The following is a 27,962-nucleotide window of genomic DNA, read 5'->3' on the forward strand; positions in this document are numbered from 1 at the left end:
TGGTTTCGTCGCAATAAATAAACTTCATGTTTGGAGTAGCCCTAGTTTTAATATTCTAATATTTATTTAACGCGAGAATTATGAATCATAACTTCAAGTTAACTTTTTTAAGAATTATCATTTTACTAGTCATCTAAACCAAATTAAACGTGAATTTATAGTAAAGCATTGGTTTTAGCTGAGTTAAATAAATCTACTTCTCGACTAAAACCTGCCGGATATATGAAGAAGTACTGTACTACGTTTAATGTTTAGCTCGACATAAACTGTTAAAAATATATGGTTTTTTCAATTTTTTTACATCAGCTAATTAAATATTTTTTTAGATATTTATAAGTAATGTTTTTTTAACCAAGGGTTGATCATGCCTATTTAATCATCAGACCACAAGCTTCCGGTAGACTGAGATCAGTTTCGTCATTATTAAGACTCATTACTAAACTTGAGCTTGTTTCACGGCTGACGAAAGTCCAGGCTTCTGCTCTGCAAACTTTTGCCGATGTTTTTGTTGATAATACTTTTTTTGTTAAATTTTGCTGTTAGTATCATAACATTTTTCTTAAAATAAAAATTCATTGAAACTTTGATAAAATTATTTACAATTCTGTTAAAAATCTGCGAGCAAACTTACTGTTTATGTAAACTGTTATTAATATAACATCTTTAAAACATTTTATGCAAATGAAAAAAAATCTAATATTAACGCTTTTGTTCTGTTTTAAATAATTGTTTAACTAATATAGTCATAAGATAGAGTTGAAAAGTTATTATTTATAAAAGCTTTTAAATTTTTAGTTTTTTATATTCAAGTTAGAAGAAAATATTTAAATAGAATATATATTTAATATCATTAAGATAACTTTTCTAGTTCTTTAAAATATATAAATTAGTTTTCAAAGTAATATATAAAGCTTGTTTTTATTAGAATTAAATATTTCAGACAGAGTTCGAAAAAATTTCTACCTAATTCATTTAATTTTTATCCAAGATTTAGGAACAAAAATATTTATTTAAAAAAAAAAAATATTGTTATACATTTAATTTCTTCTATGAATAGATATTGTAACAAAAATCATTTTTTAGTTTAGGGAAAGTAGCTAAAAAGTTTACTTACAATTTTAATGTAAAAATAACTAGGTAAGAGTTTTAGATAAAAATCAGTAAATATATCGTAAAAGTTTTTTTTATTTTTAATAACAGTATAACACTAGAAGTAGACCTAAGCTCGGAGTTTTTTCTCAACAAAGTCAATACTATGACTAAATAAATAGTTCTAGCATAAATTTGAATTATATTACTTAAATTGAAAACAAGTTATTGATAAAATTAAAACTTAGGAGGGTCAACGTGTCATGATAAAATTAGTTTGATGTAAAAAAGTATATTATTAGAATCACACATATCTAGAACAGAGTTTTCTAAAGTAGGCCTTTTCAGATATTTATGAGGGTATGACTAGTAAAGGGGCCATAGGGGATCCATAAAGCCACAATTTAAAACTTATATTAGATATTATGAATGTGATGATCAAGAGCAAAAAAATGGACTTAAGCGTATTTAACAACTATTGCACTCTTTGTACATTTGGTTACTGATCTATTCTTAAATAACGTATAATATTGTAACTTGTTTTAAATTTAACAATTTAAACTTCTCGACTTAAATGTCTTTAAGGAAATTTTTATCCAATATTTATTTTAACAGTTTATTGCTTACAAAATAATGTTTCACTCCTATACTTGCATATAGGAGATCCTCAGTTGTTGTAAACAATAGAATATATTTCTATTTGAACAAGATTTGTTTACAACAACTGAGGATCTCCTACATGCAAGTATAGGAGTGAAATATTGTTTTGTTAGTAATAAACTAATAAAATAAATACTGGATAAATAACGTATGCCAAAGTTAGTGATCTACCGGATCCAGAAATCTGGAACCGGTCGGATATTGCATTTTTTCACTACTATTCGGATTCCGATCTATTTTTTTATTTTAAGATCCGGCCTGAACTGAATATTAGTTAAAAAGGCAATTAGTTAAAAAGGCCGGTTAGTGGATTCGGTAGATCTATATCAAAATCTTTAAAAGTTTTTAAAGTTATCTAAATTTTATAAAATAAAATTACAGAGTTTTTAATATAATTTGAATTTGCATAAAATTTTTTAACAAACATGCGTTTTTAAACTGCCTAAAAATTCAGAAAGAAAGTTGAAAATAAAGTAATACAATTTTATCTGTGTTTAAAACTGCCTGTAGTTTCATAAATTTTATCCAATATTTCTTGTGTTTTCATTTTAAAACAACTGTTTCTAAATACTTACATACTATTAACAAGTAATTTTTTGATTTTTGTTTTCGATTAAAGAATTTTTATAATGACATGGTCAGTTTATTGTTTATGATAAAAATCAAAACTGTGCAATAAACATCTTATCAATAACCTTTTTTGTTTTAGCAAACATAATGTAACTCAATTTATTAAAAGTTTTAATTTTTGTTTATATATAAAACTATAGTTTTTCTATTTATATACTCTTTACTACTTTGTATACTAGAGTGAGTAAAGAAAGTATTTTAACGCTTTTTGCCCTCTAATATCGTTTGTTTGTGAAAATTTATTTTTTTTCTAAAAAGTTAATACTTTACTTTTACTAAAGTACTATCAGAATACAAGTAGTATTGATGCCAATTTATTTTTCAAACACCATTGAACAAACAAACTGTAGTTTGCGTGGATAAAAAAAACTAAAATTTTAATTAACATTTGAAAAAAAATTCTGTGCTGGAAAAATATGATCAATAATTCATTTTATAAGTACCCCTAAAATTATTGATTTTGTACAAATTTTTATTATATAAGTAAAATATCAGATTTTTAGTTTGAGTTAAATGGATTATTTTTTAAGTTAAACACCTTAAACTGTTTACAGTACCATACACTTTCAATGAAAAATATTTTGTTCAGGGTTTTTTTGACTAATAAATATTAAGTAATATTTCATTAATTTTGAAATTGTTACAAGTCATGATAAATTTATAATTTAAAACGAAGAACAAAACTGTTTTAAGGTATTCAACTCTGTTTGATGTTTTTTATTATTATTTAGCGTTTGGAAATAAGTTTTGTAATTTTCAGTGATTAACGTTTATATAATGGCCCATTGCAACTTATATAAATTGAAAGATTAGACTTATAAAATCTAAAAACTGTATTGCCTTGGATGAAACTTGCATAATAGTACAAGATAAATTAGTTACCTTTAAGAAGTATTTTAAGCAAAACAAAATATGGTGTTTAGAATAAGGATGTTTCTGACTATCTTTTTTAATTTTAAAAGTAACATAAGAGGGTTTTTTTTGGCTTTTAAAGTTTCAATTTAAACAGCTAAACAGGGTTTCACAAACTTTAAAAACAAAGTGATCCGAATACTGAGTAAAATTTGGTTTATTATAAGCTAAAACCACATGTTCGAACAAGTTTAAGCGATTTTCTCATAGCTAATTGATCCTAGCTAAAATATCTAATTCTATTGTACTCTGTATGTACTGAATTTTGTATTCTATTAATAAATAAATATTTTATTTTCATCGAGTTTTATTTCAAAATTATGTTATTACATTGTTTTAAAACTTAAACATTGATATAAATATACAACGTCTTATCAACTATTTTTAGCTAAATATTAATTTTTAAAGATTCTGTTATTATGCTAATAATATGCTAGATACCAAAATAATAAAAAAATTAGTTGATAAAACCAAGCTTTTCAAAAAAAAAAAAGCTTCAGAAAAACTAACTTGAGATTTAGGAAAAATATCAAACTAGCAGGTTTTTTTTTACAAAAACTTTTACTAGCCTTAGTTGCCTGAGTGTGTAATAACCTTGTTGTAAAACTACCAAAACCTGATTAAATTGTTTCTATTGTTTAACTTTATATATTTTATTTCAAGTTAAAACAGTATTTTTTTATTTTCCAAATTAAGTTTGCTCACATATATAAAATTAAAACAACCTTATAAAACAGTCTAAAAATAACAAAGTATATTTATTTGAAAACATTAACATTTTTCCTAAAAGAAATATACATCATACAATAACACCTAGTTGTGGTAAAATAAAAATCCGTATATTAAACATAAAAATAAAAACTGTGAAAAGTTAAATTAAAAACCAGATCTTTAAATTTATTAAATTTTTACATTAATAACTAATGCTGCTCAAAATTATAATAACCTTGTAAGAAACAAATGCTATTTAATATACTTGTTTTACAACGCTCAGAATTTTGTCCAGACTAATAACAAACAATATTTTCGAATTTAAAAGAACCTTAGAACATTAAAAAACGTAATTTTCAGTATTCAAAACTTAAGTAGCTAAAACTTAAACCTTTATTGTCATTAAAATATCTTTTAATGTATGCATTAGATTTTGCAAAGTTTGAAACCAAAAGACTAGGTACTTGGTCACACAAACGATACAATAAAGAAGATAGAACTACTTAAAAGTAGTAAACTATGGTCAATTTTTAGAGGAATAAATCAATTAAGGTCTTTGTACTAAAACATATCTATAAATATAATTATAAGAATATTGAAAATAAGAGCACAATTTAGAAAAACCATAAAGTTATTTGTCGCTAATGTCGTAATTTTAAATAGTCTTAAAAAGGTGCTAATAAACTGTTCGCATTTGGAAAACCATTATACAACAGCAAATTACAATCACCATATAAAAGTAAATAAGCTACAGAACTACAACTGGAGTTTTATACAATTTTTCTAAACACGTTTTATTTAAAAAAATGTTTGCCTCTAATATTTTGTTTTTCTAATTGAGCTTTGCTCTTTTTTTTCTGATTGCAGTTTCTACGCTTCGCAGTTGCTCTTGGATCTGCTTCTGTTTCTCATGAATCATTTTTTGGTGGGCCGGGTCTAACTTGGCTGCCTTTCTTCTACTATCATTGAAAAAAACTTTTGGTTTTAGCCAAAAAAATTAAAAACATTAGAGTAAATAAGACCAAAAATTTAAAAACTTCATTTCTCAAAGCAGAATATTTATAAAATATTTTATTCATATCTTCCTAAAGCAACTTAAGATGTTTTCAACGTTACTTTAAAATATTAAATATTTTTAACTTTTTATGGTAATATTTGATTTTAAACTGCTATAAAGCTTTATATCAATTAAAAACTACCTATTTGTCTATTTTTTAAGTAAATGCAAAATTATAAATACTCTGCTGCTTGTTTATTTTAACAATGTGCAGGGTCGCCACCACTTGGGCTGAAAAAATTTTCTGACTTTTCCAAGTCAAATTCTTAATTAAAACTGATTTTAAAATACATAACCAAAGAATTACAAGACTTTAAATTTTTCCAAAAATTCAATTTGATCCTGAAAAAAAAGATGAATTGCAAATGCAAACTTTTTTAGAAAATAACGTTAGCAAAATTAAGTTTTTAGTGATAAAAAACTTTCTTATTAAGAACATGTTATTATCAAACTTCTTGACTTTTTTTTTGAAAACCACCGTTTTTCTTGATTTTTATATTTTTTTCGTTTCTCCTGACTTTTCCTGACTTTGTGGCAACCCTGAATGTGTAAAACTTTGAAGCTATGCAATTTATTTTTTACTTAGTTTTATATCTGCGAAAATATGAACATTTTTTAAAAATATATAGAAACAAATAATCTCTTATTTCATTTAAACATTAAAAACTTACCTATCATGATCTATGTTTCCGTATCTTTTCTTTGAAGCTGTTGAAAATTTTTTATTATACTTTATAATATATAAAAACTAATAATTATGTTCTTATACTGTGGTGTAAATTAAGCTTTACTAGACTCTTTTTTGAATTTCTAATAAAAAGAGAAATTTATATTATAAAATTTTATTAATAAAGTTTTTTATAATTTAGAATTAACAAAGAAAGAATGTTTAAAACAGCTAATATCTAACTGCAACGTATTTTAAACAAGAACAATAGTAGGTATACACAGTGCAAAATTATAGTTAAATATTATATAAATATATTAATTTTAATTAGTTTTTGTAACGAAATATGAGACTATATTCATACTTAGTTTGAGAACAAAAACTAAAATAATAGTAAACATTTTGAAAACAAAAATAATAACTTAATCAAAGTTTTGTTATATTATATATAACAATTAAACTCTAGTTTGCTTTAAACAATAAATACTTTTTATGATTTTCCTTTAATCCTGAGACACTATTTTAATTTTGTATTAAACTACTCTAAAATTCTACTAACCTTTATTTTCACCATCGCTGTCAGAAGAACTTCCACTGCTAGAGTCTGAATCACTAGAAGATCCTGATAACAATATAGATTTAGTTCCTAGTTTGTACTGACAAAAAACTATTAATTAATTTTTATTTTAAACAAAACATAACTAAGTTAGTAGACTATTTACAGAAGGTAAACTCATATTTTGTTCTTACTTGGTTTGTATAGGTAAATTTCGTATTGTTACTATAAATTGTCTACATAAACTCAAAAAAAAAAGTTTAAAGAGACTTATTATAACTAAAACGATTTAGTGTGTATAAATATTAATGGAATACATTTAGTTTTAAAACAAGTTATTTTACATAATACACACTTAATCAAAAAATATACACACCCTAACTGCTCAACTCTAAAGATTTTAAAGAATATCGTTTTTTTTTTTGAAAAACTTAAAGTATGCATTTGAAGATCATAGTAATTAAGTTTATTTCCCGTAGTTGGCTTGATTATTTTATTACCAACATACATATACTAAACAATGAAAATTTTAAAAGCATAGAAAGATTACATAATGTTATGAAGTTATAATTTGTTTCAAACAAACCAGATGAACTGCTTCCAGAAGAGGAACTTTCGCTTCCACTCGAACTTCCGGAAGATGAGCTCTCCTTCCGTGCTTTCTTTGTAAGAGGAGATTTCTTCTTTTTTAAAGCAGGCTGTGCCTCGCTGTCGGAGTTTGAAAACTCATCGCTCGACGACTCACGTGGCCTGCAAAGTAATTTAATTACGTCAAAATGTTTTCCATATAAATACTAACTTTTTATTTTCTTTATAACATCAGAAAGAATCATTTTTTAATAGAACGCATTAAGTAGTATTAAGTTTTGGTAAAAATAGTTTTTTAACAGGATTTTGCTGGTAATTAAACAACTATTTTTCTTTAAAAAGGTTTTTGCAATTTTTATATTTATATATAATCTTCAAATGTACAAATCTGTGCGTACCCTTTAATTCATTAAAAACTAATAAAAAGTAAGACAAACTTACATTTATGTAATTTTACATCAAATATTTAAAAACATAAGAGAAACTCATAAAACTTTTACATGCAACGATTAGAACAGTCTTTATTCCTACTACTTATAACATTTCACACCACAAAACGAACCTTTTCATTCCAACGACAGTGACTTTTCTTGGTTGCGCGAACTGCAATAAAATTGTCTATAGTTACAACTCATAAATACTGAATACAATTAATTTCCCAAATCTTATTCAATATTTTTCACTATTTACCATGAGTAAAAAACAAATTAATTTCTGTTAAATACTTTTGAAATGATATACCTACCAAACACTAATATTTGGGTTTGTTCAAGTATCACAATACTTTTTCATGGTTGCTAAATGTTTTTGGCAAATTTCCTCCAGGTTTTAAAAAGTACACATTTTTAGGTCTATTTTTAGTTTCAAGGTAAGTTTAAGGTAAAAACTTTGTTAAATAGAATAAAAACATTGAAAAGATACTGTAAAGCTACTTTAAATGTGTTGTTTAAGAAAAAAATTATGATGATGACAACATATTTTTATCTACATGATGGAGTTTTTGTGTCAAATCGAAATTTCACTACTTAAGATGTAAAAGTTGTTTAAAATTCCAGGTTAACCAGGTTTTTCAGTGAATTTTGTTCAAAATTCCAAGTTTTCCAGTTTTTTTTTTCAAAATTTCTCAAATTCCAGTTTTTTCAGCCTAAATTGTCAAACTCCAGGTTTTTCCAGGATTCCAGGCAACCCTGCTTTTTATACCTTCTACATTTCTTAATTTATTTATAAAAACATAAGCCTTCCACATTTTTGGTTGTAAATAATATAAGTATATTAACTACAAATAAATAATACATTTCGGTAAATTAATTATTGAACTTTTCGTTTACAAACTTTTTTCACAGCTGGCTTTTCGTTTTTAACTTCAACCTTCTTTTCTTGTTTTACTGCAAAATTAAATTAGATATTACTATTAATTACACCTTAAAATATCTTAAACTATAATAGTTAAAATATTTAAGTAAAAGAACAAAAACTAATATAAGGTACCTTTAATTAAAACTGACAATTTTTATAATAATAAATACTAATAAATTTCAACATAAGTCACTTATTTTATAAAAGTTCATTGATTAATTTCATTTAGCACAAAGCCAGAATAAACTTGCTAAAAACTGATAAGAATATGGTGTAAATTTAGTTATATATAATGATTTTTAAATGTCTTGGTAAAAATTGTTACGTCATAAAGAGTTAAGTGTAAAAATCTATTTAAACGGTTTAAATTAGAGTAAGTTATACTTTACAGATTTGAAGTTATTTTAAGAGAAAAATGTTAGAATAAAAACATTTAAGATTGTTGAAATTTTACTTGAAACTAAAATCAAAAGTACATAACAAAAAAAAACGACAATAATAATACTAAAAACACTAAAAACGCACTATTTATTAAGTGTTAAGTTGTAGAAATCTCGTTGCCTACAAACTTTCGGCTCGCGAGTTCTACTGAACAATAATTCTAGAATTGAGAGATGGTAAGAGTTTCTCGCTCTAGATAGAATTTCGAATCTACTATCCAGGTAGTTCTCAGTTCAACTAGGATCATTGAAAAGGTGTTCGTGGATGGATGATTGTTCACCTTTTGGCTTAACGTTGTTATTAAAAATAAACCTAAGTAGTAAAAAAGTTAAAAAGATTTATTTTTAATGACAACGTTAAGCCAAAAAGTGAACAATCATCCATCCACGAACACCTCCTCAATAATCCTAGTTGTGCTGAGAACTACCTGGATAGTAGATTCGAAATTCTATCTAAAGCGAGAAACTCTTACCATCTCTCAATTCTAGAATCATTGTTCAGTAGAACTCGCGAGCCGAAAGTTTGTAAGCAACGAGATTTCTTCAACTTATTTTTTTTATAAATAGTGCGTTTTTAGTGTTTTTAGTATTACAGGGTTGCCAATTTCTTTAGGTTTTCAAAATATTTTCTACGTTTTTAAAATTATACGTTTTATGGTCTATTTTTAGTTTAAAATTAAGTTTATGGTAAAAAACTGTGTTAAATAGTGTAATAACATTGAAAAGATATCTTAAAGCTTCTTTAAATGTCCTTATTAATAAAAATATTTTTGATGATGACAAAAAATGTTTACCTACACGATATTTTGTGTCAAATCGAAATTTTACTACTTAATATGTAAAAATTGTTTAATCCAGGTTTTTTTTAGTTTTTGTTCAAAATTCCAGGTTTTTTTTTTTTAATTTCTCGAATTCCAGGTTTTTCCAGGATACCAGGTTCTTAACAACCCTGGTATTATTGTTGTTTTTATTTGTAATGTACTTTTAAATTTAGTTTTAAGTAAAATTTCAACAATCTTAAATGTTTTTATTCTGACACTTTTCTCTTAAAAATAACTTCAAATCTGTAAAGTATAACTTACTCTAATTTAAACCTTTTAAAAAGTTTTTTTCACTTAACTGTTTATGACGTAACTATTTTTACCAAAACGTTTAAAAATCATTATATATAACTAAGTTTACACCATATTCTTATCAATTTTTAGCAAGTTTATTCTGGCGATGTGCTAAATGAATCTAATCAACTAACTTTTTTTTAATGAGTTACTTAAGTTTAAATTTTTTAGTACAAACCAGTACCAAAATCAAACTTTTCAATAATAAATACAAATGTTTCAATCTTTGTTTCAACATAGTTATTTAAACTAATTAGTTAAAGTTAAAAATTTTCAACTATATAATAAAAATAAAATAATACAAACCTTTAACAGTTTTTCTTGTTGCTGGAGACGGGCTTCTACTTGACGAGCTCGACCTTGAACTGTTGAAATAAAAGTTAGTTTAAACACTGTTTCCCTGCGTTGTAAAAAAAAAAAAGTACAATTAACTTATTAGTAGTAGAGAAACAAACCTGGCAGACGAGGAACTCGAAGAACTTCTGCTTGAACTTCCACTGCTTGAACGGCTACTGTGATAAATATTCATAATAATAAACTGTTTGTTCAAATTTTATTTCATAGTAGTTATCGATTTTTTTTTTATAAGAACAATATATCGTTGATTATAATCATTATCAACTTTATCCTAATTTATGTTTTTTTTACACTTTTTGGTAACAGCATTTTTTTTGTTTAAAAAAAAAGGATAAGAACAAATTTATTAACAGTATAAAAAGGTAGTTATATTAGTAATTTGATAATGGTGGGTTAATATTAAAAGTTTAGAAACAAGTACTATTTTAACTACTTTATAGTACTCAACAAAGATTAACTGTTAAAGCTTTTAATTATGTGATTAAAAATAAAAAAAACTAGCTTATAGTGATTATTTTGAAAGTATTTTATAAATGTTTATTTATTAACAAAAAAATTCTACATTGACAGCTTAAAACTATCCAAAAAAGATAAAAATAAAGTTTAAACTTTAGTTTATGAAAAAAACAAAACAGTTCTACACCGTTTTAAAACAAAAATGAATCACATGTTTATAATGAGAACACTTATTACTTCAAATAAAACAAAAGATACTACATGCCATCTTTGTAGCTACTAACACGACGCTAATCCTTTTTCTACGCAAAAAGCTTATACAACAGTATTTTCACAACCAAATTAATTTTGGATGAAAAGTAATTTAAACTTAATTAAAAACAGTTTTGATCTTTAAGTTAATATGTTTCAACTACTCTTTTCAAAGGCAAGAAACTCTGAAGAAGCCTCAAGTTAAGAATTGCTTCATTATAATGTACATATGAATTTGGATTACTTTTTATTTTCATTTTATTTTTATTTAGCATATAAATAAATATACCAACTTAAATTAAAGAACAGTCTATGGGGAACTACCTATGTCGAGAGTAACCACTTGATGATCCACTAGATGATGAATCACGTGACCTTTTTCTGTTATTTGTTTGGCGAATCCAAGGATCGTTCCACTGATCACCACGTTTTTCCATTGTGACGTATCTTGATCCTGATTGGCTAGATTCGCTGTCAGGTCTTTGTCTTCTGATTAAGAAAAAGTATGAATAATTAAAACAAAAAAAATTATTAAAAATTAATTTATTGTACTGAATTTATTTATAATACACCTTAATCTAGTTTTCTTAAAATATTTTAATGATAAACACTTAATAAATAAATTAATTTTATACAGTGTTACATTAACAATATGATGAGGTACATATGCGTATTTTTAATGATGTAAAAAACTGCAAAAAAGCTAATTAAAGGACCTTTTGAAAATTAATTAAAGTATTAATTATACCAAACTGTAACTTAAAAGTTGTATAACATACACTTTATGTTTCCATCAGCAATTTTTTATTACATTAGTCTAATAAAAGAGTCTTCTAAACCTTTTGTTATCAACTCTTAGATATTACGCATTTTTTACTTTATACAAAAAAATTATTAGTTACAATCGTTTAAGTAGACTAATATACTACCTGTATATACAAAATTGCTCCAACTAAAAAATATTAATTTAGTTTAAGCTTTTTTTACAGAAATTAAGATAAGGGTTAATGATAGAGTATTGACTGTTGGTCTAGCTTTTATTTGAACATTTTTTACTCAAATTAAATAAAAAATACAAATCAAGAGGAGTGTAAAAATTCCAAAAACCTTAGAAAACATAAAGACAAAAGTTTTGCAGAGAACACTTTAAATGCAATAAATTCGTTTACCTAAAAAACCTACTCAACTCAAAACTTACTAGACTTATTAATCCATCATCGCCAAAAACTTACTTAATTACTTGTTAAACATAATCCCATTACTATTTGACATAGTGTTAAATATTTTTAATCACCCTAAATATCACCTTATTTTTTGAGCTAGAGACTTAAAAAATACTACGTTGAAAATAATTAAATACTGCTAACATAAGATTAAGTGTAAAATTTAAAGAAGATAGATTTTTAGTGACTTTTTTTGCGTTTTTGGTCTGCATCTTTTATAAGGAGCTTGTTAAACTCACAAACTTTGATCACCTACATCACAAAGTAACTTTGAGTTTTGTTAAGCGGTTACAAATGTCTTATAGCTAAAGTAATATTCTAAAAACAAGAATAAACTGTAAAAACAATAAAGACGCCCTATGACTTTTAAATAATTACATAATTTTACACACCTCTTCCACACGATAAACTTCTCATAACTGATTATTTAAACATTAGAAATAATATTCATAAGCACAAACCTATCAATGTTTCTGCCAAATTTATCAACAGTGGGTCCATCATTATTAGGTCTTCCGTTCCAGTTATTTCCATTGTTTCTGTGCTGGTCGCTTCTAAAGTCTCTGTGAGATAATTTACGAGGAATTTTTAATATTTCATCAAAATATTTAGAAATATACAAAAAATCATTATATCTAACATTTAATTGAAAAGCTGTTGTTTCACAACGTACTTAGATTTCATTTTTTTAAAACTTAAGTAAAACAACAAAATAAATATAATTAATTTCTTGGTAAATAATTTTATGTTTTTTAGTAAGCACTTAAGAAACAAAACAACTTACAAACAAAAGTGTACATAACTACACATTACAAAATTATAATTTTTTTAGTAAATCTTTTTACCTATCATTTCTGAAGTCTCTATCGGCACCTCTACTATCATTTCTCCTTTCCAAGCTTCTGTATGGTGATCTGTTGTGATGTCATTAAAATATTTTATGAAAATTTTTGAAAAATATCAAATTGAAAACAAATCTTAAGAGATTTTTTTATAATAATAGCAAAGGTTGAACAAGGCTAAACAAAATAAAAATGGTTAAAAAATTGCAACTAATGCACTATATACTTGTACATTAGACCTATTATAAAATACAAAATTGTAAACTATTTAAATACAAGGCTTACAATACGTTACTAAAATATTGCTAAGCAGCTAAACTTACTTTTGATAATGTTTAAGAACTTACGTTTTGAAAATTTTATAGTTGGAATGTGCAAAAACAAACATTAATACTTGAATAACATTTGTAAAAATAATTGTTGACAAAAACCTTTAATTAATCAACTTGGCATAGTTATTATTTGTACTACACACGAAAGACTGATTATATATTGATATATATATTGACTAACCTTCTCATTTGCTGTTCTCTTGAAGGCGGGTATCTACCGTCGTGTTGAAGCCTACTACCATCATACGGGTACCTACCAGCCGGTGGCGCACTATAACCTCCACCGTAACCGGAATGCTATTTAAATTGAAACGTGTATGTTTTACTTTTTAAAATCAGCCAAAAAACTAGCTTTTTTACAATAAACTTGAACTTGATGTTATAAAGAAACTTGTGAAAACGGTGTTATAAAAGTTATGCGTTTGTGCAAATAAAAACATCAGTTTATATCAAAAATTAAGATGAAACTTACTAAAAAAACAAAAAAAAAATAGTTTACAAAGTATCTCACTCTTCCCTGGTTGTAGTTGTTAATTGGGGAAGGCCCCATCTGCCGTCCCCTCTGCTGCATCTTTATCGCCCTCATGCGATTAATTTCTTGGATTGTCGGAGCCGAATATCTCTCATCGTCTTCCAATTCAGCTAGAGGGTCATACCCCCTATTGTCGAACAAAACACAATTGTAGAATTTATACTTTAGTTAGATAAGATGTTTACAAGATTTAAGTGTATTTACAATTATAAATTCATTTAGGGTTTTTATAACTATTGCTAGCGTTGTACAAAATAATCGTTAAAAAAAACTCAACATTTAAAAATTGTACTCTGGTATTGACAAAAGTTTCTTTTTTTTCTAAATCTTAATAAAAATCAAGTTATCTTAATTCAAGGCAATAGGGGGGAGGGGGGGGGGGGGGGGGGATAAACCATGTTTTTTACAAGTTGATCTGATTTTATAGAGTTTTTTTAAGCTTCAAGATGCTTTTTATCGTTTTGAAAAATTCGAATAATTTTTTGAGATATTACCAGTCAAAGTCGGGCCGCATAATAGGTTCCCTATGGGAAGGGAAAACTAAAACAGCGAAAAAAGAGTATTTCATTTAAGATCTATCTCCTCCTACATTTTTCAAGCAATCTTCTTCAAACTTTCACAGTCTAATCTTTATACAACAACAAAAAAACGTTACTTTGGAATTTAAAAAAAAATTGTAAAAATATATTTTTTTAGGAAAAAAAATACTTTTTTTTGTGATAAATTGTTTTTTTCAAAATTACTAAAACTTTAAAGTAACGTTTTACCTTTTATTATAAGGAACGTTTCCTGAAAATTTGAAGAAGATTGCTTGAAAAATGAAGGAGGAGATAGATTTTTAGTGAATATTTAAATTTCCGAGAAAATTGACCCCAAAAAAATTGTGGTCCATACGTTTATATCGGAAATTTTTTACAAAAAATTTAATATCTCAAAAGTTAAATGACGTTTTTGAATTCTATAAAAACTGGCTTGTAGTTTGTACTTAAAGCTTTCATATAAAAGCCAAAGTTAATTTTTGTAAAAAAAATGTTGGACCCCTTCTATGGCCTTAATAAATACTGTAATAATTACTATCAGAGAGTTAAAACCTCACATAATGATCATAATATTTAAACTTAGAAGAACATATTGTTACATTATTACTTAAAATATTCAAGTATACTTCAAATGGTTATAAAATTTGTTGCCTTAATAGTTATGTTCTAACATGTATAAACAAACTTAGTATTGAACTCTTGAAAATTTCTACCACCAGCCCCATCTATTTCATCATCTTTGTTAATATCTTGATTTAAATTCACTACCTCCCTTTTACGGTGAAACTCTGGATCGTAAGCTTTCCTTTGTTTTGATCGTAATCTCATCTTAAAGCAAAAAAATTCTATATTCATCATTCAGATAATCAGTTTATTTCTTGTTTTGTAAGACTTGGTAAACTTGTAAAACACAATTTTTTTTTAATCTAGTAGTCGACGATACGGATCACTAACTGTTATAGAAGTTACAAAAAATTTTAATTAAAAATCATAAGATTTATTTTTGTCTTGCACTTTATTTGCCTATGCTACCTTTGGGGCTTAAAAAAGCATATTGATTGATTAATTTTTAGTAATTTTGTTTCTTCTTTACGTGACATACTAAACACAATATTCACTTTTTTTTTGATTTTGTACTAATTTCTTTTTTTTTTGAAACTTTATCTTTCTTTTTTCGATAATCTATAAAAGGATTTGAAAAAATTTCTAGTCGGTAAGTTGTAGGAGCCTTTAATGCAAATGGACTAGAATTGTTTACTCACGGGCTGCAGTTTTTAAAATGGTTATAGCATTTCAAAAAAAAATATTAACCACAAATTTGATTTTGTTTAAAGCTACAATAAAGCTCTAGTAAACACTAGTTATCAATATATATGCCTTAATTGAAAGTATTTACAGGAAAAATTTTTTATTTCATAGTTATAAAACTCTTCGTTTTACCTAAAAATTGGATCAAAGGATTTTAATATATACATTTGTGCTTGGCTGGCCGTAGTTTGCCGACTCCTGTACTAATCAATGCTTACAATTGTTAATCTCTACAAAAAAAAATGAACAAAAATATTTATATTATTGTCATTACTAATTAAAATTAAAAAGCTATCATGATTAGTACAATAATGTTCTCACAATCGTTATGTATTAATTGTTTAAAACAATTTTGTTTATGATAGTGTTCAAAATTCAAATAATATGTATATATAAACGGAAAAATAGACTGTTTAAAAAAAATAAATAAAAAAGTTTAAAAAAATATTTATAAATTGCATAAACTATGTATTAGATTTAAATGATAAATAAAGTATAAAAATAATTGCAAATGATGAATTGAAATAATTTTTAAAAGCTGCCGACCACTGGCCTATTACATGAAACACATGTAATCTAAAACTCTAAAAGTGTAAGTAAAGTAGTAAAGTGTAAAACTATACTGATTCAGAGCTTTTTATTTGTCATTGCACCAAACTATAACAATAAAACAATGAAATTATTACCATTGCTTACTCTTAATTTATTTTACATAATACATCTAAATTGTTTTTTGAACATTTTTACCATATCTTTAATATAAATTGTTATTATTAAAAATTTAATCGATAGCCGACTTCTACCTGCAGGGTTTCATTTCATAAATTTCTAGACTCTAAAAAAATACTAATTTATCTTAAAATTAAAAAGAATAAATCCGAATTTCTTTAATCTATGTTTTTTTAATCATTAACTAGAACATAATCATAGGTTAGGGATGGACAACGTACGGCCCGCGGGCTGGACCTTGCCAACCAGATAGAAATCTTTAGCATGTAACGTATTTTAACTAGAATACAACTTTTGCAAAACAACTGAAATTGAGCATTGATAAAAACGTGCCCATTAAATTTTATTTCCGTACAGGTAAAATTTTGCGTTTTTACATTTAAAAACATTATATAATGCACAAGCATCCAAAATAGCTTGGCCTACTAAGATTTTTTTCATAATATGTCTGGACCACAAATGGATTTTCTGATAACTTTTCCTAAAGTAGATAAGTTTTTTACTCCAGTGTTGCTACTTGTTTTTTCAAAAATTTTTCCAGGTTTTTCAAATTTCTTTCAGGTTTTTAAAAGTACACATTTTTGGGTCTATTTTTAGTTTTAAGTTAATTTCTATATAAGAAACTGTGTTAGTTAGTATAAAAATATTGAAAAGATATTGTAAAGTTACTTCAAATGTGTTTTTTAATAAAAAATGTTTTGATGATGACAAAAAAATCTTATTTGTATGATAGATTTTTTGTGTCAAATCGAAATATTACTACTGAAAATGTTAAAATTGTTTTAAATTCCTTTTTCCAGTTTTTTTGATCAAAATTCCAGGTTTTTCAAGGTTTCTTTCAAAATTTATCAAATTCCAGGTTTTTCCAGGTTATTTTGCCTAAATTGTCGAATTCCAGGTTTATAAAGGTTTTTTCAGGTTTCCAGGTAAAGTGGCAACCCTGTTACTACTTTTGTATGTGATAAACGAATAAAAAATAAATTTGTAGTTTTACTTATCATTATTGTTTTTGACTTAAACTAACTAGATCCGGATCCGGCCGGATATTGATTTAAAAAAAAACATTTTCGTGGATCCAGTAACTACTACTTCTTATTAATTTTAATACAATTTAAAACCACAACGATAAAAAAAGTTAATAATTTTCATATATGCTTTTAAAAAACTGATGCATTATTTACATGTTAGGAACTTAAGTACTATACTATAAAAAAAATTAAAAACAAACAAAAACAATTTTACCTCTTTCATCTCTCTTAATCCTTTCTCCCATGCAGTTTCTTCTTTAGGAGGTTTGCTTGCTGCAGTCTGAAAAAAATCCTAAATTGTACAATAAAAGAAAATTTTCATATCTAAGTAAATACAATCAAATTTTAGCTGGCAGTTCTTAATACAGTATAAGTAGTTCAACTTATCATGTATACTTGAAAAGTCGAAACGATATCGAATAAGGATTTCAAATGAGTCGCTATACATCAAAAAGCACATAATTAAAATTTGAAAAGAATTCTTTTAGAATTTAGTATACAAACAAACTACTATCAGAAAGACAAAAGACTTATTAACCTACTATGATAAATCAGTATTTATATAAAGTTGGCGTGATCTAGCAAGTTTAGTAATATTTTTGCTGCCGGAAAAGTACATATTTAAGTAAAGAAAAAATTTGCAGTTAAAACTAAAGAAGTAGTACATTGAAAACCGTTTATAATTAAATATTTGTAAAGTAAACAACTATTTTATCATTTTATTAATGTTTATAAAACATTTTTTTTTAATCTAGTACAATACTAATAACTATAACTATTCATTTTGATTTGAATAGAAAAAAAAAAATTACCTTGCATCAATTTAGTCTAAAAACATAATTTAGCATTACATTACTTCATTACACGTTTATCAAATTATTATCTAATTTATCTGGTAAATACAGAAATCAGCTATCAAATCAATGTAAGTAATTCTAAGTTTCCAAGTTAACAGCTTATTTACACTAAGGTTGTTGTTTAAATGTCAAGTGTTCGAAAACTCAATTTCAAAAAACATACCACTGCGTTGCTCTTCTCCTGCGGCTTCCTAGGTGAAGGTTTAACGGGCGTCTGGAAACTTTCGAACATGCTGTAGTTTCCAGACGTGTTCGGATCCTCGGAATGCCTGAACTTGCACATAGCACCCCACCTGCAAGAACCTCGCTTGTAAAACTTGCACACTTCATCGCTCGGTATTCCCACATCTGCTTGTAATTTGCGAGCAACATAATTATCAAAAACAAAACTGGACACATTATCAGCAATTTATAATGTAGCTAAACAATGCATTGGTACTTTGGTCTTGAAACAAAACCCTAATTTTTTGATTAAATTTGTATAATTTTGTATATAAAATAATGGATACGCTTGAAATGAAGACCTTTAAAAACTTCGTTGGTTTAGAGATGTCCAAACAAACATTTAATAAAAAAATTAAAACAAAATTCAAAATGTAGCATAAAAAAACATAGTTTTTATCATTTAATCTATTGAAAAAAATATTAAACATACCAAAATTTACAAGCTAAGCAACACTTAGATCAGTATTTTTCAAAGTTTGTTTAGAACTTATTTTATTGTACATAGAAATATTGGATAGTTTTTAACAAGGAAAAAAAAAACTATAATAATCTTGTCATTGTTAATAAAAAAGTTCATCAAATAAAATATTTTTTCTACGCTTTTTTTCAGTAGTTCATAGTTTTACTGTACACAGGTTTTGAAGACATTTATAATAGTATTTTATAATCAAACAATCTTTTAAGAATTTAAAATTATTACATTATTTTTTTTCATAAAAACCAACCTTCTCCATCACTCGACATTTCTCCTTCTTCTTTCTCAACTGATGGCTTTACTTTAGCTGCAGTTTTTTTAACATCATCTCCTTCATCACCAGAAACAATCTGTTGAAAAATATTAGTTTTAGAGAACCGTTTGGTATTCCTGTTTACAATGATTAGATCTTAAGTTTCAATGATTTTTTTGACTTTAAACTACAGTAACCTAATTAACTTTTTTTGATTGAGTCAATTAGTGTATGAATTAACTGAGCTTATTTTTTTGACTCCTACAAAAAAATTATTTAGCACGATTGTAATGAATCTTGTTTGATTTAACTAAAACAGAAGTTAAAAAAGGCGAAAAACTTTTTTTAAGCATACCTCTCCTTATAAGTTTTATCAAACTTTTTAAATTCTATTCAGTTTATTCTTAAGTAATTGTAATACTGTTTAAGTGTAGGAAATTTTCATAAAAAATTGTTACTTAAAAAAACTAAAAAACTTATATCTAGAAAAAATAAAATAAATGTATTCTGTAAAAACGACTGTGGATTATGTATTGATGTTTGATATAGAAGTGGTTTTTTTTAATGCCTAGATCACCTATATACTCTTACACATTTGTCAATAAGTTATTTATGATATGCAGGGTTGCCAAACGTTTTTGGCAAATTTTCTCCAGGTTTTCAAAATTTCCTCCAGGTTTTTAAATGTACATATTTTTGGGTCTATTTTTAGTAGAAAGTTAAGTTTAAGGTAAGAAACATTAAAAAGATACTCTTAAGCTACTTAAAATGTGTTTTGTAATAAAAAAAATTAATGATGACAAAATTTTTTTATCTATTTGATAGATTTTTTGAGTCGTATCGAAATTTTACTACTTAACATGCTAAAACTGTTAAAAATTCTAGGTTTTTTTTTCAAAATTTCTCAAATTCCAGATTTTTCCAGGTTTTTAAGCCTAAATTGTCAAATTACGGTTTTTCTTGGTTTTAAGATTTTTTGGCAACCATGGATATGGGAAGTTTTTTTAAAACTGTGTAAATGTTTACAACTATTTAAAAACTAAATTATATACAAAAATCTATCTATATAAAACGAAAACATTTACACTTTGACTTTACAAAATATGTTTATTATAACTTATTTTTAGTTAAATCAATTATGTGGCATAATAATTAAATAGTGGTTAAAAAGTCTTGGTAAAGGTTAATTTCCAACAAAATTATTCAGAAAAGCTCTACCTCTCCATCAGAAATTTCTCCATCTTCCAACTCTTTGCTTATTGAATTCTGAGAAAAACAATTTGCATTGGTATATAAACATATATTTATAGCTTGTTTATCAAGTTTACCTTAGAATTAAATTTTTAAAATGTTTTTTATGACACAAACATTTGATGACTTATAAACAAATATGGTTGTTTTATATTAAGGGTTTACTTGTGCTTAACTCGAATAGCATAAAATAACAAAAGAAAAGTATTATTTTATACACTTATCAGATGTAAATTATATTAAGCAGCTCATGTATTAATTGTAAACATAAAAATAATTTGCTAATTTTATTTAATAATATAATCAGATATTTAGCAATGAAATTTAATAATATTTGATAAATATTTAACTATTGAGTCTAAATCTAAGTTTATAACTAAATAGTCTTATAAAAACAACATATTTTAAACACATATAGTAGTATTCTAAATTAGTGTTTTTTATATATACTTGCAAAATGTAGTATACCTTGTTTTCATTGTTGTGCAAATCAAACTCATCATAGTCAAGTTCGTCTCCGTGGTTTTCTCCTAAATTGAAGTTGTCTGCCGAAGGTTGCTTAGCAACTGATGGTTCATTTTCTAACAAATACTATTGTTATTAAATATTTTCAAAAATTTACATATATTTTTTTGTTGTAAACCATACCCTACATAAAACTTTATTGAGTTTTATTAATTTATTCTATCAAATAAGAAAATAAATGTTTACAATTAAAGTATTTAAAACTATACTATTGTCGCCATTCTATTTTTAAAACTTAGGTTATACTTTATCATGAAGATAGCCAGCATATTATACAAACAAAAAAAAATTGTAAACCATATTTTAACAAATTGACCAAAATTATTTAAAAAGTCCTCAAAGGACTATTAAAGTAGCTTGAAAAGTTTTAATAAACCTATTTCACCATCTGAGTCAGGAAGTTCCCCATCGTCTGAAGAGACTTCTTCATTTTTGTTTTTAGATTCTATAATACTAAAGGAATCATTTTGTAAAACGTATTTAGGCATAACTTCCTTTTTTGGACCATTTTTATTAGAATCTTCAACTACCTCGTTATTAATTTCAACTGCTTCTTTAGTTTTAGTCTGAAAAAGATTTGATTATTGATAAACAAGTTATTGATTAAAATGTGAGTTACTTTATTAGTTACAAATAATTGTTTTTCAAAAAAAATCTTAATTTTAATTTCCAATGATTTTTTGATTACTAGAATTAAATTAATTATTAAATTCAAACAGTTTTATTTTCTAACAAAAGTTCTACAATGAATGCATGCAAGTTTTTACATGACTGCACTGCACAGAGTACATAACAACATTAATTTAGATGGTATAATTTAATTTTGAAAGTATACAAAATGAAAATAAATTGTTAATTTATAATTTTATAACTCATTACAAAAATTTAACATTGAGTATTTTATAATAATTTAAAAATCACAGTTTTAAAACTTTAATTTATTAAAATAAGATAGTGTAGGTAAAATACAATTATAATATTTTATGTAATCTCAAAACAAACTTAATGTGAAACAAGTTGTTTACAATTTTTAAAGTCATGTTACAGACTTAAAATAAGATAAATTGCGAAATAATATCATAAAAATGTCATTCATCTTGATTGAAATGAAAAAATTTAATTTTCAATGATTGTCTTTAATTTTTACAAAACATACTTGCATAAACAAAGATAAATACTTATTAAAAAAAGTTACTATATTTAGCATGATGTTAAATTACGTTTAAAGATACTTTTCTAAAACATAAATGTAATATAACAATAAAAAATTAATATCCAGTTTACTTAAAAGTTTTGAAATTACAGGAAATAACACAAATATATTTTACTTACAATATCTTATTTGAACGACTTGTGGATTAAAGTTTAAAAACAGTATTTGAATAAAGTAAACAAATGAAATTTACCATGCTTGTAGAAGTTTCATTTAAAGTTGAATGACCTTCATTGTCAGACATATTTTCAAGATTTATCAACTCTTCAAATCTGTAAGTTCAGTAATAAAATATCTTAAGAACACTAAAAGAATACTTATATAATCATTAGGTAAACAAATGTACTTCTTTTCTTTAGTTTTGAAAAGTCTAGTAAAAAAAGTATAATGGTAGATAGTTAAAATTTAAAAGACAAAAGTTAACCAAAAGTAATCAAAAATTCTTGCTTTATAATTACTTGCACAAACATAACAAATTAAAGACTTCATCAAATAAATGGTTTTGTAAACCCAGCTATATTTAATGGGTAATTTTAGTTTTTTTCATTTATAATGATCGTTAATTTAAAAAAAAATTATTTTATAATCAAATTTTAAAATGTTTCAAGCACAAAAAAATACACTTATTAGGGTCGCTAAAATTATAAAAGCTTTCATTGTGACAACTGTGATCAGAAATATTCAAAAATGCCAATGGTTACAATGGCTTACAGTAATGTAGCCTTAAAAAAGTTATGTTTAATATTCAACCTAAATTACAAACTAAAACTATGGTTCAATATACTTTTACAAGCTTATACAGCTTAAAAGACTTTGACAACAAGTAGGAAAACTTGAAAGATGTCACTTTTAAAAAATAAGTAGTTTTTTATGAACTTTAAATATTCATTTCTATATCTTATATCTTTTTTACTTTTTTACTGAATACTACATGGTTGCCATTTTTTTTGGAAATTTCTTCCAAATTTTTAAGAAACAAATTTTTTGGTTTATTTTTATATAAAATAAAACATAAGGTAAAAAAAAATTCTTAAATAGTATACAACATTGAAGAGATACTGAAAAGCTAATTTAAAGGTGTTTTTTTATGAAAGTTTTTAAATAATATAAAAATTTAAAACTCCAGGTTTTTTAGTGATTTTTGTTTAAAATTCTAGGTTTTATTTTCAAAATTTCTCAAACTCCTGGTTTTCCAGGTTTTTTTGCCTAAAATGTCAAACTTAAGGTTTTTCCAGGATTCAAGGTGATTTGGCAACCCTGATACTAGAAAAACATTAGCTACTGTTTGAAATATTTTGACTTATAAAATGCTATATAATATATAATACAAAATTAAATAATTTATTCTTTTATAATACTGAAAGCAAAAATAACTTGATTAAGTTTCAGGTAAAAACTCTTAATAATCATACTTAATTTAATAATATCATTAAACAATAAATATTATCACACTAAAATCTAAATTTTATAAAACAACATTACTTAATTATCATCATTACAAATTAACATCAAAACCTCTTCTTTTTTACTGTAATATTTAAAATATATACTTAATCTTGCTTATAAAATCTTGCTTTAATTTAAAACAATAATATTTTGTAAAAAGGTTTTTTGACAATACATTAATTAAACTTTTAAAACATTTTATTATTTTATTTTGAACTAGTAACACAATGGAGTATAACAATAGTTTCTTTGTTTATGAACTCTACTGAGTATAAACTTTTAAGTAAAATATTGTACACTATATCAACTTACATTATAATAAGTTACCTTTGAAGCATGTGTCATTTAACACTTTCAGCAAAAAGTCACAAAACTTACAACAGATGTCCAAAATATTGATGTGAACAACTTATCAGAAGCAACAGATAAACAGTCCAAATATAAGTACTAACTATTTTTTCTAACTAAATATTTAAATGTTTCTGTCATTACTTGTGGTGAGATTTAAGCAGGTAAACGTACTCAACCACATCTAACCTATATCTATCTTACTAGCTAAAGCTCTTCTACCAGATAGACAATTTACTGAAGTCAAGTTCAGTAGGTAGACACAACTTCAAGATTCATTTGACTCAACTTTCTCAAACTCAGTTTAGTGCATGGTGTAAATATTTTGGTAGCTGATGCATAAACAAAATTAGAATGTAAAAACTAACAGTAACATTTAGAAACAGTAAAAAAATGTATTTATTTTATTTTTTATGCATAAGTAAAGAAGACATAACATCTTACAGTTTAGATTTAGAGACTAAATGAATTTGAAAATTTATAATAAAATTTTTATTTTAAAAATATTTTAGTATAAAAAGTAATGAAATCAATTTATAAAACAATTTAAAAAATTTAAAGTATACATTTTAAAGAAACTTTATTATCAAACATTTACATACAGTAAAGACTTTTACAACACAGTATAAATTAAAGAAAAAGCAAAAATTGATTCAAAGAGTTGCCACTCTTTGGAAAAGGCCAGTTACAAAAAATAGTTCAAACTTAGGAATATAGACGAAAACTTGCCTTTACTGCACTTATTACCCCTGGCTTGAATAAAATATAAATACTTGTGTACAACTACTAAGAGTGAGAATGAAATGCAACTTAACTTACAAAACAATTTTAAATGTAGAATATACATAAGATTTTCAAAATTAAGATTTTAAAGTTACATAAATTTAAGGTGCGTGAGTAAACATTTTTATTTGTAGCTTTTTATATAAAAACTCAACTGCTTAAAAAGATAAGTTTAGAAAATTTAATGAAGTTTTCTCTCATAATTTTACTTGAAATCTTTTGCACCAGCTGTAGTTATAGAACTGTTGTCAATTAGATATACTATGAATTACATTTAGTATGTTATCAAAACAAACTGAATAAACCTTATAATAATTTAAAATATGCAATTAGTATAATTATTACTATCAGAAGAACCTATTCTAAGTTTTATATTTTTAAATGTTTTTAACTAAAAATATATCTCCTACAATCTTTAAGAAATACTTTAACTAATTTACTAACTTCATTAATTTTAATAAAGTTTTTTAAATGTTGTAGGTAAATAGTCTTTTTTTATAATTTTTTAAACAAAAAAAAAATTATTTAGTCACAATACTTGTTTTTAATTTTTTTAATTTTTAAAAAATAGTCTAAATGTTAATAATAATTACAATTATCACCTATAAACAAAAAAATAATAATTTAGTAAAAAAAATTGAAACTAAACAATACTATGCTAAAAATAATATGGAAAATATTCTCATAAACAATTTATAACATACCTGATTTTACTAATAATCTTTTAAATTCTTGGTTGTTTGATTGTTATTTATTACAACAGACAAATTTATTTTTAAACTCTGGAAATAAATTAATTCACGACTAGTTAATTAAGATACAAAAAAGTAAGTTTTACATGTTACTTAAAAAGTTTTAACTTGAAAAGTAAGATCTTTTAGGCTAATAGCAGTCAAATTAAACTAAAATAATAAGAAATTAGTAGAGGTAGACTAAATTGTGTCATATTTTGTTTATAAAGTTTAAGCTTTTTTATTAGTATATTAAACAAATTTTACACAAACTAAAAATATATAAAATGTATTTAATTATTACAGCTTGCAAAAAGATTTCAAGTAAAATTATGAGAGAAAACTTCAGTAAACTTTCTAAAAATTTGTATTTAACTGGAAGTGCATACTCAAAATGCGCACCTAAGAGATAAATAAAAGTCAGCCTAAATTTGTCAAAATCTTTGCAAGCCTGATGTTAAATGTACAATCTACAGCGTTGCCATGCAAAAAATTGTAAATTTAGCCTTACTTTCAAAGATTTTTACAAACTTAGGCTGACTTTTTTCTATCTCTTAGGTACACATTTTGAGTATGCACTTCCAGTTAAATACAATTTTTTAGTACACATGTTTTGACAAGTATGCATTACATTACGGATTTTTATTAAGTATGAATTTTATTAGAGCATCAGTAAAAAAATACATAAGAAATCATATTATAAATATGTTATAAAAAATACTTCCTCCTATCATTTAATATAAAACTTTTAAAATACAAAAATAAATAACATAATATGTTTTTACTTATTTTTAAATTTAAACAACTCAGAAAAATTACAAAAATGGTAAATCACCCACTTAGACTTGTTACATAAAATACTAACCTAAGAGCTAAAACTATTAAGGATTTGTTAATTTATTCAAACAAAAAACAGTTTGATTCTAAAATTTTGCAGTTAAAATTATGTATATATATCACAGTATCAATGTGGAAGTACTCTTAGCGTGCATCCGTTGCCCCTCTAAAATAAAAAATTTAAGTAGCACAATGAATTTTTTTTTACCATAAGAAATCATAAAAAACAGCTCAAAAATAGCCACTCTGCTTTTATCAAAAATGAGTTAATGACATCTGAAAACTTTTTTGAACTACATTTTAAAAAAGGTTAATAAGGGAGTCAAAATTTTATTTAGTACATTTTTTGACCTGTTTGAATTATTTTTGGTTACAATACATTTTGAAACTTGTTTGTATATGTCTACAAGAATATTTCAAACATACTTTTATAGTTGTCTTTTACATAAATACAAAAATCACAAAACTTATTTTTATCGCAAACTAATACACTTTTAACACTTAATTGGTTGTATTTTACAATATAAAGCAATTAAATCAATATAATATTTTATATTGATTATGATATTGTAAAAAAAGCAATTAAAAATTTAAGTTTTAACAATGTATAATAAATAAACTTAATTCTTTTTTTTGTATTGATACAGCTTGTCTAAAACAAAGTATCTTTTTAAACTAAACATATTAGGCTTAAAACATTGATTTTTAGCCAAAATTTATGGTTAAAAAAGACATTGAATATAATATAGTTTCAGCTTGATATTGGTGCAGCATCGTGCTAGTTTATTAGCAAACTTCGTAGATTGTCTAGGAACATTTCTTTAATTCTTTCTTTTTATGGTAAAAAAACTTCAGTCTCAAACTCAAACCTCTGAATGATACACATCTCAAACTCTACCCTTGCAACAATAAGCATTTTCTAGGGATTAAAATAAAAATTTTGAAAGAAAAAAATGTGAACGCTCACAACTAAGGTCAATGGATTGGTGTGGAGAAAGACCTTTTGGTCATCAAATTTCTTAAATCGATGAATTTCTTGAAGAAGTTAAACAAATGCTGCCTAATTTAACACCTTGTTCAGCAACATTGTTGACAACACTCATATCATCTACTATTGCTTTGGCATATATGTAATATTTGTTATTAATTCATTGTTCTGAAAATTTGCTAACAAAAGAATGATTGAAAATAGTGATCTTTTAACTTTGCTAAAATTGTCATGGTACAGTAACCTCTTGCATCATCTATATGTGACTGCACTCTCGTATAGTTACACATTTGAGAATTCTAAAAAATTCAAAAAACAAAATTTCTTTTTTTTTTAATATTGCACAAAGTAGGTTTATTGTATGTCTTTAATTTAAAATATGTTTAAAATGCTAATTCAGCTCTTCATATATTTAGAATTTGTAAACTTATGTTCTTTGACTAATTGATAAACATTTAGTTATATTTAAGTATATCAGGAATTTTGTTAACAATAAGAGATAAAATTAAAGTTCTGAAAGAAATATGAGTGTGTTAAATAATGAAAGTATAATGAAATTATGAAAGTTTAAAACACAAATAAAAAACACAGCACTCTACTCTATATATAAATAAACATCTAAAAAATAAATCTAATGAAACTTCCTAGGAA

The 27,962-nt window shown here is 24.9% G+C and overlaps 1 protein-coding gene across 6 annotated transcripts; it reads right to left on the minus strand.

The window, feature by feature from the left end:
• Positions 1-4,138: 4,138 nt before the first annotated feature.
• Positions 4,139-27,483, minus strand: LOC145849552 (uncharacterized). Of its 6 annotated transcripts, none has more exons than XM_082954497.1 (23): positions 25,460-27,483; positions 23,952-24,304; positions 22,372-22,450; positions 21,342-21,531; positions 20,909-21,021; positions 20,408-20,455; positions 19,187-19,286; positions 18,400-18,584; positions 17,594-17,659; positions 15,000-15,142; positions 13,755-13,902; positions 13,425-13,540; positions 12,915-12,983; positions 12,531-12,632; positions 11,171-11,335; positions 10,237-10,293; positions 10,088-10,146; positions 8,203-8,255; positions 7,433-7,473; positions 6,869-7,032; positions 6,286-6,348; positions 5,731-5,767; positions 4,139-4,961 (listed from the first exon to the last, which is right to left on the minus strand). In XM_082954497.1, exons 2-23 carry the CDS (start codon positions 23,960-23,962, stop codon positions 4,835-4,837), a joined length of 2,136 nt encoding a protein of 711 aa, XP_082810623.1. In that variant the 5' UTR covers positions 23,963-24,304; positions 25,460-27,483; the 3' UTR covers positions 4,139-4,834. The 6 variants fall into 6 exon arrangements, with proteins under 6 accessions (XP_082810623.1, XP_082810624.1, XP_082810625.1 ...); XM_082954498.1 differs by having other exon boundaries at positions 10,237-10,290; positions 18,400-18,587; XM_082954499.1 differs by having other exon boundaries at positions 4,139-4,958; positions 18,400-18,587.
• Between the last annotated feature and the right edge of the window lie 479 nt (positions 27,484-27,962).

Source organism: Thalia democratica, chromosome 2 (genome assembly GCF_965202585.1).
Source record: "Thalia democratica chromosome 2, ktThaDemo2.hap1.1, whole genome shotgun sequence".
Classification (NCBI taxonomy): Eukaryota; Metazoa; Chordata; class Thaliacea; order Salpida; family Salpidae; genus Thalia; species Thalia democratica.

What these genes read in the sequence shown, in the direction of transcription:
- LOC145849552 (XM_082954493.1), bottom strand. An exon ending in ACTGTCGTTGGAATGAAAAG is followed by an intron (nt 7,033 to 7,432) that starts GTTCGTTTTGTG and finishes ATTACTTTGCAG; the next exon opens with GCCACGTGAGTCGTCGAGCG. An exon ending in CAGCGATGGTGAAAATAAAG is followed by an intron (nt 5,768 to 6,285) that starts GTTAGTAGAATT and finishes AATTTTCAACAG; the next exon opens with CTTCAAAGAAAAGATACGGA.